Source organism: Anas acuta, chromosome 3, assembly GCF_963932015.1.
Source record: "Anas acuta chromosome 3, bAnaAcu1.1, whole genome shotgun sequence".
Classification (NCBI taxonomy): domain Eukaryota; kingdom Metazoa; phylum Chordata; class Aves; order Anseriformes; family Anatidae; genus Anas; species Anas acuta.
Window position 1 is genome coordinate 110,661,434 of NC_088981.1, and position 13,154 is coordinate 110,674,587.

General features: G+C 40.5%; 1 protein-coding gene across 15 annotated transcripts in view; it reads left to right on the forward strand.

Moving 5' to 3' along the window:
* KLHL29 (kelch like family member 29) overlaps positions 1-13,154 on the forward strand; it is a 389,115-nt gene that overhangs the window by 252,021 nt on the left and 123,940 nt on the right. For all 15 annotated transcript variants that reach the window (XM_068678729.1, XM_068678733.1, XM_068678722.1 and 12 more), the window contains one exon: positions 188-730. In XM_068678729.1, coding sequence (XP_068534830.1) covers positions 188-730 — 543 coding nt within the window. The remainder of the gene's footprint in view (positions 1-187; positions 731-13,154) is intronic.

The window sequence follows — 13,154 nt, forward strand, 5'->3', positions numbered from 1 at the left end:
ATGCACTTATTGGGTTGGAAGAGTTCCAGATCCCGAGCCGCTTTCGATACCGTGAAGGATAAGAGCGTGGCTCGGTGGTGCTTCGGGCGGGCGCGGGAGCGTGACGGGCAGGCTTGGGGCGGTTTTGTTCTGGTCTCCCCCTCGGTGCCGAGCCCGCTACCATTGCCAGCCTTCCTTCATGCCGCAGGTGCAGCGCCCTGGGTCACCACGGTGGCGGCCGGCAGCCAGCCCGCCCTCATCACCCACTCCTACGGGATGACGCAGCCGCCCACCTTCAGCCCGGCCGCCAACGTCCAAGCCCCTGTCATCGGCGTCACACCTTCCCTCCCTCCGCACGTCACCCCCCAGCTCCCGCTGATGCCAGCTCACTACCAGCTCCAGCCGCAGCCCTCCCAGCCCCTCAGCAACATGGTGGTCAACCTCCAGAGCCAGCCCTTGTACACCAACAGCCAGCCCCTCAGCATGCCCTCCATGAGCGGCGTGGGCCCGGTGGCCCACCCGGGCCCCGGGGCGGTGGGCAATGGCCACCTGGCTTGTCCCATGCTGCCACCACCGCCGCCAGCTCTGCCCTCGGCTGCCCTGCCCAGCAGCGCGCCCACCACCAACGGGCAGGCAGCCGCCCCACTGCCCCCCAACGCAGCGGGGGGCCCGGACAACACCAACAGGGTGCAGATGCTGCGGACAATTGGCGTGGGGAAGTACGAGTTCACGGACCCCTGGCACCCCAAAGGTAAGGCGGGCCGGCTCGGTCCCGCGGGGCGCGCGGGCACGGACGGCGGCGGGGCCGAGGACGGTGGCCACCCAGGGCTCCCCACCGCTCTCCTCGGGCCCGCCCGCCCGGCTCCAGCGTCTGTCTCTGGGCTTTTCTGTAATGCATAGCTTTGATGAATTAATGATGATGAAAAGTAGTGCTTTAGAAGGAGGGAGGACGAACTTCGGGTAGCTTTTATAGGGAAAAAGAGCTTTCAGGGCCCGTCAAATAAGCTGGTGCTTATCTGATATGGAGACACATTAGGCAGCCGTCATCCCATGCCTCCTCTTAAACTGTATGTTTACAGTTAATTGTATGCTTATGTATGTACAGATCATGTTTACAGCAGGCCACTTTCTTTTTGGCCCCAGTTGTGCATTAGTCACAACACTAAACTTTTTCAGCTGTTGCCTTCTCCCCCACTTCAGAGCCGAAACCAAACTCAAGCAACCCTATTGACTGAAGCTGAACAACCCAAAATGTTCAGCGTTAGGGTAAAACTCTTCATTACCAGCTTCATTGGTCTCAAATGCCACAAAACACCATGAATTGTCAGGAGCATTCCTGAAAGGTTGACCTTTTCTGATAAGTAGTTTCTAAATGAGCCACGTTGTTGGGTCACGGTGAAGTGTTATTTCCGAGTGTCTTACCCCAGACGCTTTAAAAATATCTGCTGTCTGTGCGCTTAGTTTCTAATTTCATTTGTGTAGTTTTCCCTGCTCCCTTGAAAATCATGACTGTGCCACTTGTGAAGGTAAAGGGAAATGCAGTTTACAAAAATATAAATGCAGACCTATCAGCAAAATCAATTAAATTGATTAAAAAAAAAACACCCCAAAGGCTTCATTAAGTCTGTGATATTTTATGTATACATTTGTATTCAGACACAATCCATGTGTAAATTATTTACTTGCCACAAGCTATTAAGTTCTGTTGTGTGGCTCTGTATTAAAGACAAGGAATCTCTATTAAAAATGATTAGTCCAATAACTCTTCCTGCTCATTACATAAATTGTACTTTGGTATGTGCAAATCTTTACCAAACGTCTCTTTAAAAAGAGTTAAGACAAAAGCTCAAAGTACTTTTCTAAACCAAAATATTTGAACTGCTTTAAAATTCTCAGCTTTGAGCCCTGAATATGACTAGAACACCTGCAGGGGGTGATCTGTTGAATTTTTCTTCTCAAGATCTAGATGGGCTTTAAGTAATATGAGCCCTGGTGTATAGCCAAAAAATTACCAACAGTTGCTTTTTAAGAGTTTTGTTAATTCTTTCCCTTTAAAAGAAGTGAAAACCCTCAAAAGCAATTTGTCAGGTTAGGTTTATGAGTTACAAACCCTTGGTTTTGTAGAAGGAGGAAGGGCAGAGATTTATGCTCTAAGCCTGGTAGACTGAGCTGCTGGATGTCTCTTCTCTCCATGGAAGCTATTCGTCTTCTGAAGGCGTCATCTCCACTTTTCTTAGCCACCTATCCCAATTTACTGCACTGGATACTTGGATACATGATCAAATTAACACAATTTAAAGGATTACTTGGTGTCATCAGAGACGTGCAAATATACAATACAAGGAAAAACACATAAGCCTAAACCACTTTCACTGTGGTAATTTGATCACATATCTGAGCCCTAGTGACGCTAACCTAGTGAGACAAATGAGCATGTCAGTGACTGCACACTCGAGGTGAGGAATACGCTCAAATGCCTTGCATACTTTGGGCCAGTAGCATCAGCTGTTACGTACTCTTCCTCCATCAATTAACCTTCAGCGTATCTCTGGCTAGCAGGTGAAGCAAACTTCAAGTCAGAGTCTAAGTAAAATATTTAATCAGTCTTTTAATATTTGATTTGCAACATCTTAATCAGCATTCTTGCTTAAACTGCTGTAAACCCTAGTCCAGTCTGATTGTCCATGTGCCACTGAGCACTCAGGAAATGGAGCTTCTCTTGGAAACATGAGAGGCAGCAGTCAGCTCACGAGGTGTTCGTTAAGGTGAGGGAGAGAGTTAATGAATATGCTGGGCATGCCAGACCTAGCTCTGGTCTGGTGTTTGGAAACCTTTGTACCTAGAAGAGGCTTATAAGGAGAATATTGAAACGAGCCGTATTTCTAATCCACGACAACTGCTGACACACTAACCAGACTTTACCTCATAAATTGCAAGCTAGACAGCTGTTTTCGCAGGGATTTGCTAGCTTCTCTATTTATGACCACCAGCTCTTGAGTTATTCCTGGTCCTGGAGCAGTTAAAAACAAACATAAGATAATGAGCGTGCATACACAAATGTCTCATAAGCAGGAGTTATTTCATAATGAAAAAGTCATCTCCTCCTAAGTCTTAAAAGCCCGTAATTCTAAAGCTATAATTCCTCTAGTCAGAGCTAATGTCAGAGAAGGTAAAAGTTGGACTTTGTTGCTTTTTAAACAACCTTCAAATGAGAGGGAAATAATCAGGATAGAGCAGACAACGAGGTGTCTAACCAGACCTTAAAACCTTGCTAGGATAAGATTCTTAATATAAACATTATGAATTTCAATGTGACTCGATTTTCTTTTTTTTTTTTTTTTTCTTTTGTTTTGTTTTAATTTCTGCCCTTTGGGATTTCAGCCTCTAAAGCCCAACTGATTTCACAGTCTTACATGATAGACAGCTTTCTCTCTGGGAAGAAATGGAGGCTATAAGAAAGTGCTGAGCTGTTCAAATATACAAGTTCAAACTAGTTCTCTGCTAGTTTCATTTAAATATATTCTCTTTCTTTCTTGGGGAATCTTGGCCACTATTATAATAGGAGCCACTGCTAATGGCCCTAAGATCTATCTCATTATCCTGAGATACTCTGTATTATTATTTGACTTGACAATCCAGTCTTGTACAGGTTTGAATAATTACCCAACTATCCCTTAAGTGAAAGAGCAGTACTTGCTAGTTAATATGATAGGATTTCTTATATTTCTTATATTTTTAGACTTTATTAGGGACCTGATATGAAACATCATGCTTAATTTCCCATATTTTTCACTTGGCTGTGTATACGTTGGGGCTGTATTATACTGTGTGCATTCAGAGCGAGGTTTCTTACTTGGCTGCCTCTAAATGAAAGTAAACAAATAACGTTGCCAAAAGTTAAAGGCACAGCTAGTATGCTGTCTCATTTGCAATAGGTCAAGAGATCTCGTTTACATGACTGAAAGAGTCAAGTCATTTCTGTGGCTTTGCAAATAATTTATTTTTGTAACAAGAAACATGGTATAAAACAGATAGGCCATTCTCTTTACTGTGTCACAGCTAATTCTCACCTAATTCCATTGAAACTACTCACAAGATTTTCTTGCATGGGTTACAGAATCTTCTTGGTCTGGATGGGTGATATTCTGCAATAGGATTCTTTATTGCTTCTATAATATGTTAAATATGAACATTAAGTTTAGCTGCATGATCCATTTACTTAGTGAATTTATAAAACAGTCACATTACGGGAGACATAAATAACGTTTCAAAGTAATTATTGCTTTTAGCAATGTGTGATGTTCTGTAGAGCTGCCTTATGAAATGCATGGGATCTTTCACCATACACAATCAACACCAGTTTTGAGGGGTCTCTGGTTTGGACTGTAATGGCCCTTTTGAAGATACTTCCTCGTGAAGATATTCAGTGAATATCCACGGAATTTCACATAGCCAAATTTTTATGGTTTCTTTAGAAAAAAGTTGAGCAGCAAAGAATATTCAAACAGAATTTCTGTATCTTCAGGCTACATGATGTGCCAGCACAAGCTGCACTTGGACAAGGTGCCTGTGCAGAGGGAAGAGGGAGAGAAACTGTCCCTTCAGTTTTTAACACAAGGTGCTAGTACCCCACGTCATGGCGCAGTAATAGAGGGCAATGTCTACATGCCTGCCAGTCCATTTGAGCCAAGATGGAGAAAAGTTAATGTGTGATAAAGGGCTAAAATTGAGTGGTACTCTTGCCGGAATAACTGATTATCTGAGATTTAGTCCTTGACTATTTTATAGGGTAGTATGTTTCTTTATATCCAAGACTTGTAGTAAATCCAAAATTGAACCCCTGGTTGATAGCCCTGCTGTGTGTAAGACACAAATGGTCCAGCTTGAACTCTGAGATCTGTCATATGCCTGAAAAAAGTCTTTCTTCATAAATTCAATCTACCTTGAAGCGTGGGTGCAAAATCAAAAAATGAGAAAAAATATTTTTATTGCAGTACTTTCTCCTGCAGTGTAAAATTAGCCATGGACATTTTGCGTTTTAATTTATGGATGTTCATGGATAACATTGATGTTTGTTTCCATAGTATTTTTTCTTCTTTATTTTTTTTGGTTTGCAGTCCTTAACTAGTGGGAAACGAAATCAGATGCTAATTAGTGTTCATACTGTAATGACTGTAGAAACATAACAGTATCAGAAATAAAATCTGAATGTTAATCCTTGTAACACTAATTTCTTAACACTTCATTTTCAAGCATCACCAAATACCATGAACTAAACGATAACAAAACTACAAACGAATACTGTTGCATCATCACTTATTGATTGCACCTTTCACACTTGACTTTATTGCATTGGAATTCTCATTAGACTTCAGACAATATTTACTTTCCTTAATCATGAATAGTAACAAGGCAGACAACAACATTTTTTCAATAACCATCAGCTTTTTTTTCGCAAAAGGTTGAATTTTCAAAGGGACTTCAGCTTGACCTGCAATTCTGTGAGCGTACGTAGTTTTGCACATTAATGCAAGAGGAGGGGAGGGAAATTCAAAGTTCAAACTAGCATTTGGAATCCTAATGACATTTACTAAAGGATTTGGTGTGATAAAGGCTTTAGAAAGTTTGTTTTCAGTTCTCAGCCTTGCATCAGAATACATGGCCTGTGTAACCTTAGGAAAATCTCCCCTATTTTTGTATCCATACATATAGAGAGAGAAACAGTTTACATACGTTTATATACCTAAATTTGTATATTGAATATTACCATATGTCTGTAGGCAACTATATAGATATATATATGTTGCAGGCAAGGAATTCTACAATAGAAATGTGCATTTTATCTCTTATTTCTTGTAGGATAGTTAGGTCAGCATAGCGGTCTGTCAGCATGGTATGTTCTTCTTACTGCATTTTCCTTAAGATAGTCTTGATTTTATGGGGTAGCCTGAATAGTACCAAGATGCAAACAACTAGCGATCATTTGTAGGCTCACCTTGCTAGTGACATGTAATTGTTCACAGAATGACAGAATGGTTGAGGTGGAAGGGACCTCTGGGTCCATCTGGTCCAGCCCTTGCTTTAGCAGGGCCACCCAGAGCAGAGTGCCCAGGCCCATGTCCAGGTGACTTGTGAAGATCTCCAAGGAGAAGACTGCACAACCTCTCTGGGCTCCACCACCCACACAGCACAGAATCACTTCTGGTGTTCAGAGGGAATCTCCTGTGTTTGAATTTGTGCCTATTGCATCTTGTTCTGGCACTGCAGAGACTGGTTCTGTCCTCTCTGTACCCTCCCTTCAGGTATTTATATACATTTTCAAGATCTCCTCTGAACCTTCTCTTCTCTAGGCTGCAGTCCCAGCTCCCTCAGCCTCTCCTCATAAAAGAGATGTTTCAGGCCCTTCATCATCTTCATGGCCCTTCACTGGGCCCCCTCCAGTATGTCCAGGTATTTGATGTCGGGGAACTTAGAACTGGACACGGTACTGGTGGTTTCACCAGTGTTAAGTAGAGGGGATGGATTTCTTCCCTCGACCTGCTGGCCTTGAATACTTGACCTAATGCAGCCCATGCTAGAGTTAGCCTTCTTTGTGACAAGGGCACATTGCTGGCTCATGTTTTAGCATGTTCACCTGCGGTAATAAAATAAGTGCTTGAACAGGTCCTCTAATTTAAAATGTTTTTCAATATTGATTGCAGTTTTCTGTTATCAGAAATGGAGTAGCAAAATTGATGAGGGTATCTGAGCCATCAGCTGAGTGAGACTGAAATACATTCCACCTTTTTGTGTTCCAGACGGAGTATTTTCAGTAATTCCTGCCCTGTCTTTTAATGCCACTATTGGTCAGGTCATGACAGACAATGATTTAGTGCATTGAAGAGTCAAAGAGGATTTGTAATAGTCCTAGAACATTACCTCGCTAAATGTACAGCATAAAGAAGGTCACTGAATTCTCCTTTGATTGACAGTTCTCAGCGTGTGAGTGACTTGAGATTTCCAAGTTTCAACTGGAGCAGGAGCCTCTTACCACTACCAATATTTCATAGGGGTTATTTTAAAAAAATAAAATAAAAAAAAAGTATAGGGTTGCTAAAATGCAGTAAAAACTGAAACTACTCTTAAAACTCATCTGCTCCATGGCGCTTATATTGATACCTATTTTTTTAGAATAAACTCCAGATTGGCAACTTTAGTTCATCTGTTCTTGAGTACAGAGCTAGAGAATTTTGATTTTATTCTGTTAAATGATTTTATGTCATCACTTGCAGGTGCCTTTAAGTAATGAGACAATAATAAATTTTAAGATGTCTTGAAACATTGCATACACTTTCTTCCCACTCAAAGTCTAAGATGTGCTTTGCTTAGAACGTGGCTTCTTAACATGACAGTGGCCACTAAATGCATTTGAAGTAGGTCTGAGAGGAGGCAGGGCTGAGTTCTGTTGAATTACTGTTTTGTCTCCACACAACACTAGACTCACAAAGTACAAATTTTCTCAGGGACCACTTGATACCCAAAATCTAGGCTGCCTTTGGCGCAGAATAAGCGAGCGGCAAATTTTTTGAATGTAAACAGGTAATGAACCAATATAATCTATGGTATAATTAAAGCAATCTCCTTCTCTCTCATTTTCTAGGCTGGCTACCTGTTCATCCATCCATCCAAATCCTGTTCCAAAAACCACTCGCAGAGAGCTGGAACTGCATTTGGATGTGCTGAAAGTTGCTCACTCTACTGCCTTCCAAAACACTTGTGGTGTCCCTGTTCTCCCTTCAGAACCTCTTATGTTTATTTTCTGATTTCTCTGGTCTTGCCTTCCCTTGATCCTTTGTCTTGTTCATCTCCTGACACATATTTGGATGCAACCTTTGTCTCTCCTCCTAGGTTCACATATTATTTTCTTTTCACATAGTCCTCATATGCCTGGAGCCACCTCAGAACCATATTTCCTGAATGTTCAGTTTTCTCCACAAGTTTGGCTTTTGAATTTCTCACTAAGATTTCCTCCTCACAGTGGAAACTTCCACTTCTTTTGCTGTCATTGATTTAAAAACAGAGAGTCAAATTACAGCTACTGCAGAAAGTCAGCAGAGGTTGGGGGCTCTTTGGGTTTCCCTACAAGAAAGTAGAAATGCATTTTTTTTTATAATTGTTGGTTCTCAGTGAAGCAGTTGCTGAACTCTGAATGAAGAATCATTTTTCTTGTTGCATTCCACGTAGGAATCATTCTATCCCATGTTGGGTTAAAAAAAAAAAAAAAAAAAGAAGTCTAAGCAGATTTGCAAAATACAAACATTTCCAAATAGCAACTTTTCTTACCCTGCTGTGCCTTGAGATTGCAGATGATAAGTTCTGCTATCCCACGGCGAGGCTGGGTTTGAGCTGCAGTCAATAATAATAACAACATGGGACTTGCATAACACCTTGCATCTTCAAAGTGCTTTACAAACATAAATCTTAAAAAAAAATGTTTATCTTTAAATAACTGATCATACTTTGTAAGACAAAAGACACAAGGACTTCTGCTGAATTAAAAGGAGGAATAACTGTCAGGAAACTAGGTTTGGCATAACATCCCATCAATCTGCTTGCTTCTTCTATGTTTACATGATGCAAACTTTGAGGAAAGGAAGGATTTGTATTTTGTAAATTAGAAATCACTTGTATCAATTATTTATTTTCCTTATTTTTTTGTTTTGTTTTGTTTTGTTTCCTTAAGTACAAAATAATTCAGGCCACAATTTGAATAGCTCATGTAAGAAAATTCTTCCTAGCAATAGACATACATATTTCTGGATGTTGTATTTCTGTACTTTGTCACAAAGATATGTTACTGAGTTCTTTCCACACAGTAGGATGTTCAAGCTTCTTGTATTCGGTCTGTTTTCTGTTCTGTGTATGTTCAGGTTTCTAGCCATACGAAGCGAGGATAACAAGGTATTTGTATATCACTGCATGTTAATATTTACAAATCATGACGTTAGATTCCCAGACAAGTTATTCTGGAAAATATCATCAGGTGAAATCATCACTGGGAAGGAGGTACATAGGCTTGCAGGAATGATTACACATAGAGAAAACTTCCATGTTTCAGAAAGACAAGTAAGGGTGACAAAGTTTTGTCAGAATCAGTTCGGAAAATTACAACATGTAATGTTTTACAGGATTACTACTGCACTGTAAAAATACTTGGACTACTGAAAAAATCAGGAGGTTCAAGAAAAGGGTTTGACCAGGAATATAGACAGCAGTATATATATATGTGTATGTATCTGTACATAAATATATATACGTATATCTATGTGTACACACAATTAAGTCTGATGCATTTGGCTAGACAAGGTGCAAGATATCTAATCACGTTTCCACAGTTTGATTGTATTATACTTTCCAAGGACCTAAAATGGAGTTTGGAGGGTTTGCCTGAAGACTGCACAGATCTGCTCAGTGGCATTGCAACATCAAAAAACAAGAACGTAGGACTAAAGAGAACATTACATTTTTATTTATGACTCCTCCAATGTTTCAGAGGAAAACAAAGTATGTTTTGTCCATCAGTCACTAAAGTATTTGGGTGAGGATGAGGAAGATGATATGAAAAACACAAAATTGGCTAAAACAGAAGATCCTTAAGAGGATCATGGGCTGACACTGCTGCTCAGTCTGGCTGATTTATAGGGGGATCCAAACCCACCATCAAGCCCAGCTCCTCTGTGTGACCTTTTCCTTGTGAGTGAAAACATAAATGTTCCTTTCATCCCCAAGCTGTGGATGCTCTTTAGAACAAGGAGCATTTTGCACAAAACACTACCATCCTGTGGAAAACAGATGGAGGAGCAGTGCCAGTAGCCTCCTATTGCCTGTAACCTAGGAAATAGGAAATTCTGTGCTTTTCCTTTTCCTGCATGCTGTGCAGACTTTGTTACAGATGTGAATTTTCTAGATGGCTGAATTTGCTGGGGTTTAGATGTTTTTCTGCTAGATATACTCCTGTCATGGCCAAACTGTGCTGTTTTATGAGCAGTGCACTTCTTTGAGGGTTTTTTATACTTCTGTAGGGTGGTTAGAGCCCTGATTTGGAAGCCACATTGAGCATCCAAATAGAAAAACACTTTGCAGGAGCATTTCAGAGCTTTAGCTAGATGGATGGCAGGTACCTCCAGCATGAATCTGTCAAGTGATTTCGGTTTCAGGCACATGCAGATATTTAACGTTGAAGATAAGAAATATTTAGAATACTCTTTTATTTGCATAAATGTAGCTCACATTCCTTCAGCTCCATTATAACACAGTTCTACATGTATTTTACTTGCTAGAATGGTAAAAGCAAATTTGACATGCTGCCCAAGGACAGCTGCTACTCTGCTACTCATGTCCAGAAATGGAGTATGTTACAAGAGCAATCTGATAAAACCTTACACCAGCAAGATTTTCTTCTGTGAGAACTTAAATCAGCTCCACAGCTCTTCCCTGGAAGTGCCACTTATGCCTTTGGATAAGCCATTACCATTTTACTTTTTTTTCCTTCTCTCAAAACTGCCATATAGGCAAACCATGTGCAGTGAAAGCAAGTGAATTTAGGTGTTATCAGTCAGAGATGCTTTAATTCACTTGCAGTGTGATAAAGCAATGCTGAGAACATCACTTGGCTTTAAGGGTAAATTAAATCAAGAATTTTATCAAAGCCAGGAAGTGATTTTAGCATATATTTTTTTTCTCCAAATTCTTGGATGTTGTAGTGACAGATTCAGTACTTCAGTAAGATTTGGTATTTCCTGAGACTGATTTTTTTTATTTAAAGAAAGTGGAGAAGGGCTGAGAAACTAGAAAATTGTTTGAGCACAGTAAAGGCATTAGTTATTATTTATGCACCAAAGATCTATGTAACTGTCTAGAAATAGTGTCTAAACATATTAAGAAGGCACATTCTAAATACCAAAATATGTTCTAATAGACAGTTGAGAATTGGAGCCTATCTGAAAAGTGCAAAGTCCTTTTGCATTTATTAAATGAGTTGGTGACATGGGCTGGTTCCTACCACTTTGAACTCGCTGAAAGCAATATTGGCTTTTTAAGATAGCTTCACGCTGCAGTGGGAGGTAGCCATCCCTAGAGCAGAGTTGGGCCCACACTGTGTGTTTATGGCAGAAAAAGGGGTAGCCATATTGCATCCAAATGAAAGGAGAGAGGTGCTTTAAGGATGTAAATTATAATTACGCAGTCTGGATCTAGATTATAATTACATAGTCTGGAACTACGCCAAGACACTGAAATTAATATTTTAAGTTTGGAGGGAAGAAAAATGAGATAGCGTTTGGCTGGGTTCGTAGCTGTCTGTCAGCCATGAACTCACAACCAAGAGAGTGCAAGGAACCTACCTCCCAGAAAGAGATGCAGAGACATTTACTTAAAATCTTAAATGCACAATGGAATATGTTAAAAAGATCATAGTAATATGGAAAAGACACAATGACATTGTTGAATGTTACTATGTGGTTAGTAAATGAGAAAGAAGGATCATTTATATTCAAAACTGAAGTATTACTTCAAAGAACCTCAGCTGGTAGTCGGGTCTTTTGGGTAAGATTTCTTCCCTAACTTACCTAAATTTAGAAAGTAGACGCATTACCCAGTCACATAAACATGGGCAGTTAGGGCCATGTATATCCTAGGCCTGCAGTACGTCTTATCTGGTCTCCTGGTACTGGCATGGCCCACCTTTTCCATAGGTGTCAGCTGCTTTTAGGTGTCTTGGCTATCCCAGAGCATCAGGCAGTGTCAGTAACCAGCATGGCAGCTGCTGAACCCAGCTGAAGCTGGTTGCCCACCTGAATCACGCTCAGCTCCGTTGGCTGCACTGATCAGATTTCCACAGACATAGGAGCTCAGACACCTAAAAGACTTTGATTGAATATAAATATCTTATTATAACCTGGTCCCATCCTAAATTTCAGAAAAAGGGTCAAGAGTCTCAGAAGATGTACACCTCTTGGTGAACACTTGCTTCAATGTCAGAAGTACAATATCACAAAGTACAACCCTTGTATTTTACAGATAATTTTTTAAGTGGGTCTTTTGATATTATGGGTTTAAAAGTTACGTAGCAGTAATACAATATTTGCCTCTTATTAACACTAAAACATGTTGATCCAGGTAAGCAAACAGTCTTGTCCCCATTTGTGATCAACTTGGCTTGCCTCATATGCCCATGGACAGCTTCTTCTGCATGTCATACATCCAGTGTTTTACCTGTCACTATTTTCATTGGCATAACTAAAGCTAAGTTCAACATATGTTGCCAACAGTTTTGACTTGGTTTATTAAAGTGCTATTTATACTTTTATCTCACAAATTTATCGTACTATCTTACACTGTTTAATATATTATGGCCTACTGAGAGTTTTAAGAGGCAAGAAGCTTAAGATACCTCATTCAGGAGATGAGACTTGCAGTAATGCAGTGTCCCGCCGGGTACTTGAGCTTTGTGGTTTTGCAGTGACTCAGAAAAAAAAGAGTGCCGTGTACACTGTCTCACCAGCTCTTGGTCTTTTCTCAAAGGTTTCCTCACTAATTCCCAGCTCATCACGGTCCTCATCAGCCTGTGTAATGCGCTCATCACACGCTCATTTTCAGCTTTTGATTTGGCCAGGCTGTCTGCTGGGGAAGACTTCCTCTGGTAGAAGTCTCCAGGTACATGAACAAGTGAGCTCTAAGTGTTACTAATAAAAAATCCTTTAATCCACTTTAACAATGATAAATTGGAACTGAGAACTTCTTACTTTACAGATGCATTCTGTTCAGAATTTCCCTTAAGCCAGGAAATCACCTTATGGGCAAGGGAAAAAGCCTAAACACCCCAATGTGGACAATGGGAATTGAAGGCCAAATGCTCAATGACTTCCTGGCTATCTGAAGCACCTAATGATGACTGAAACGTCTGCTGATCTGCTGACATGGCTAATTAATAGCAAATTCACTGGTCATTGCCATTATTTTTATTCTTAATTCACCCTCACAATTCCCTTTTATTTTTCATTTTGTTTGTGTCGTAGTCTGTACAAGATGAAAGGAAATATCTGATGTGGGCCACAACAGTGTATCCTGAGCAAAGGTCTGGCTAAAATGTGCCTTTCTGGAGTTAGATGTATTAGTTATATTGTCTTGGCTGTCAG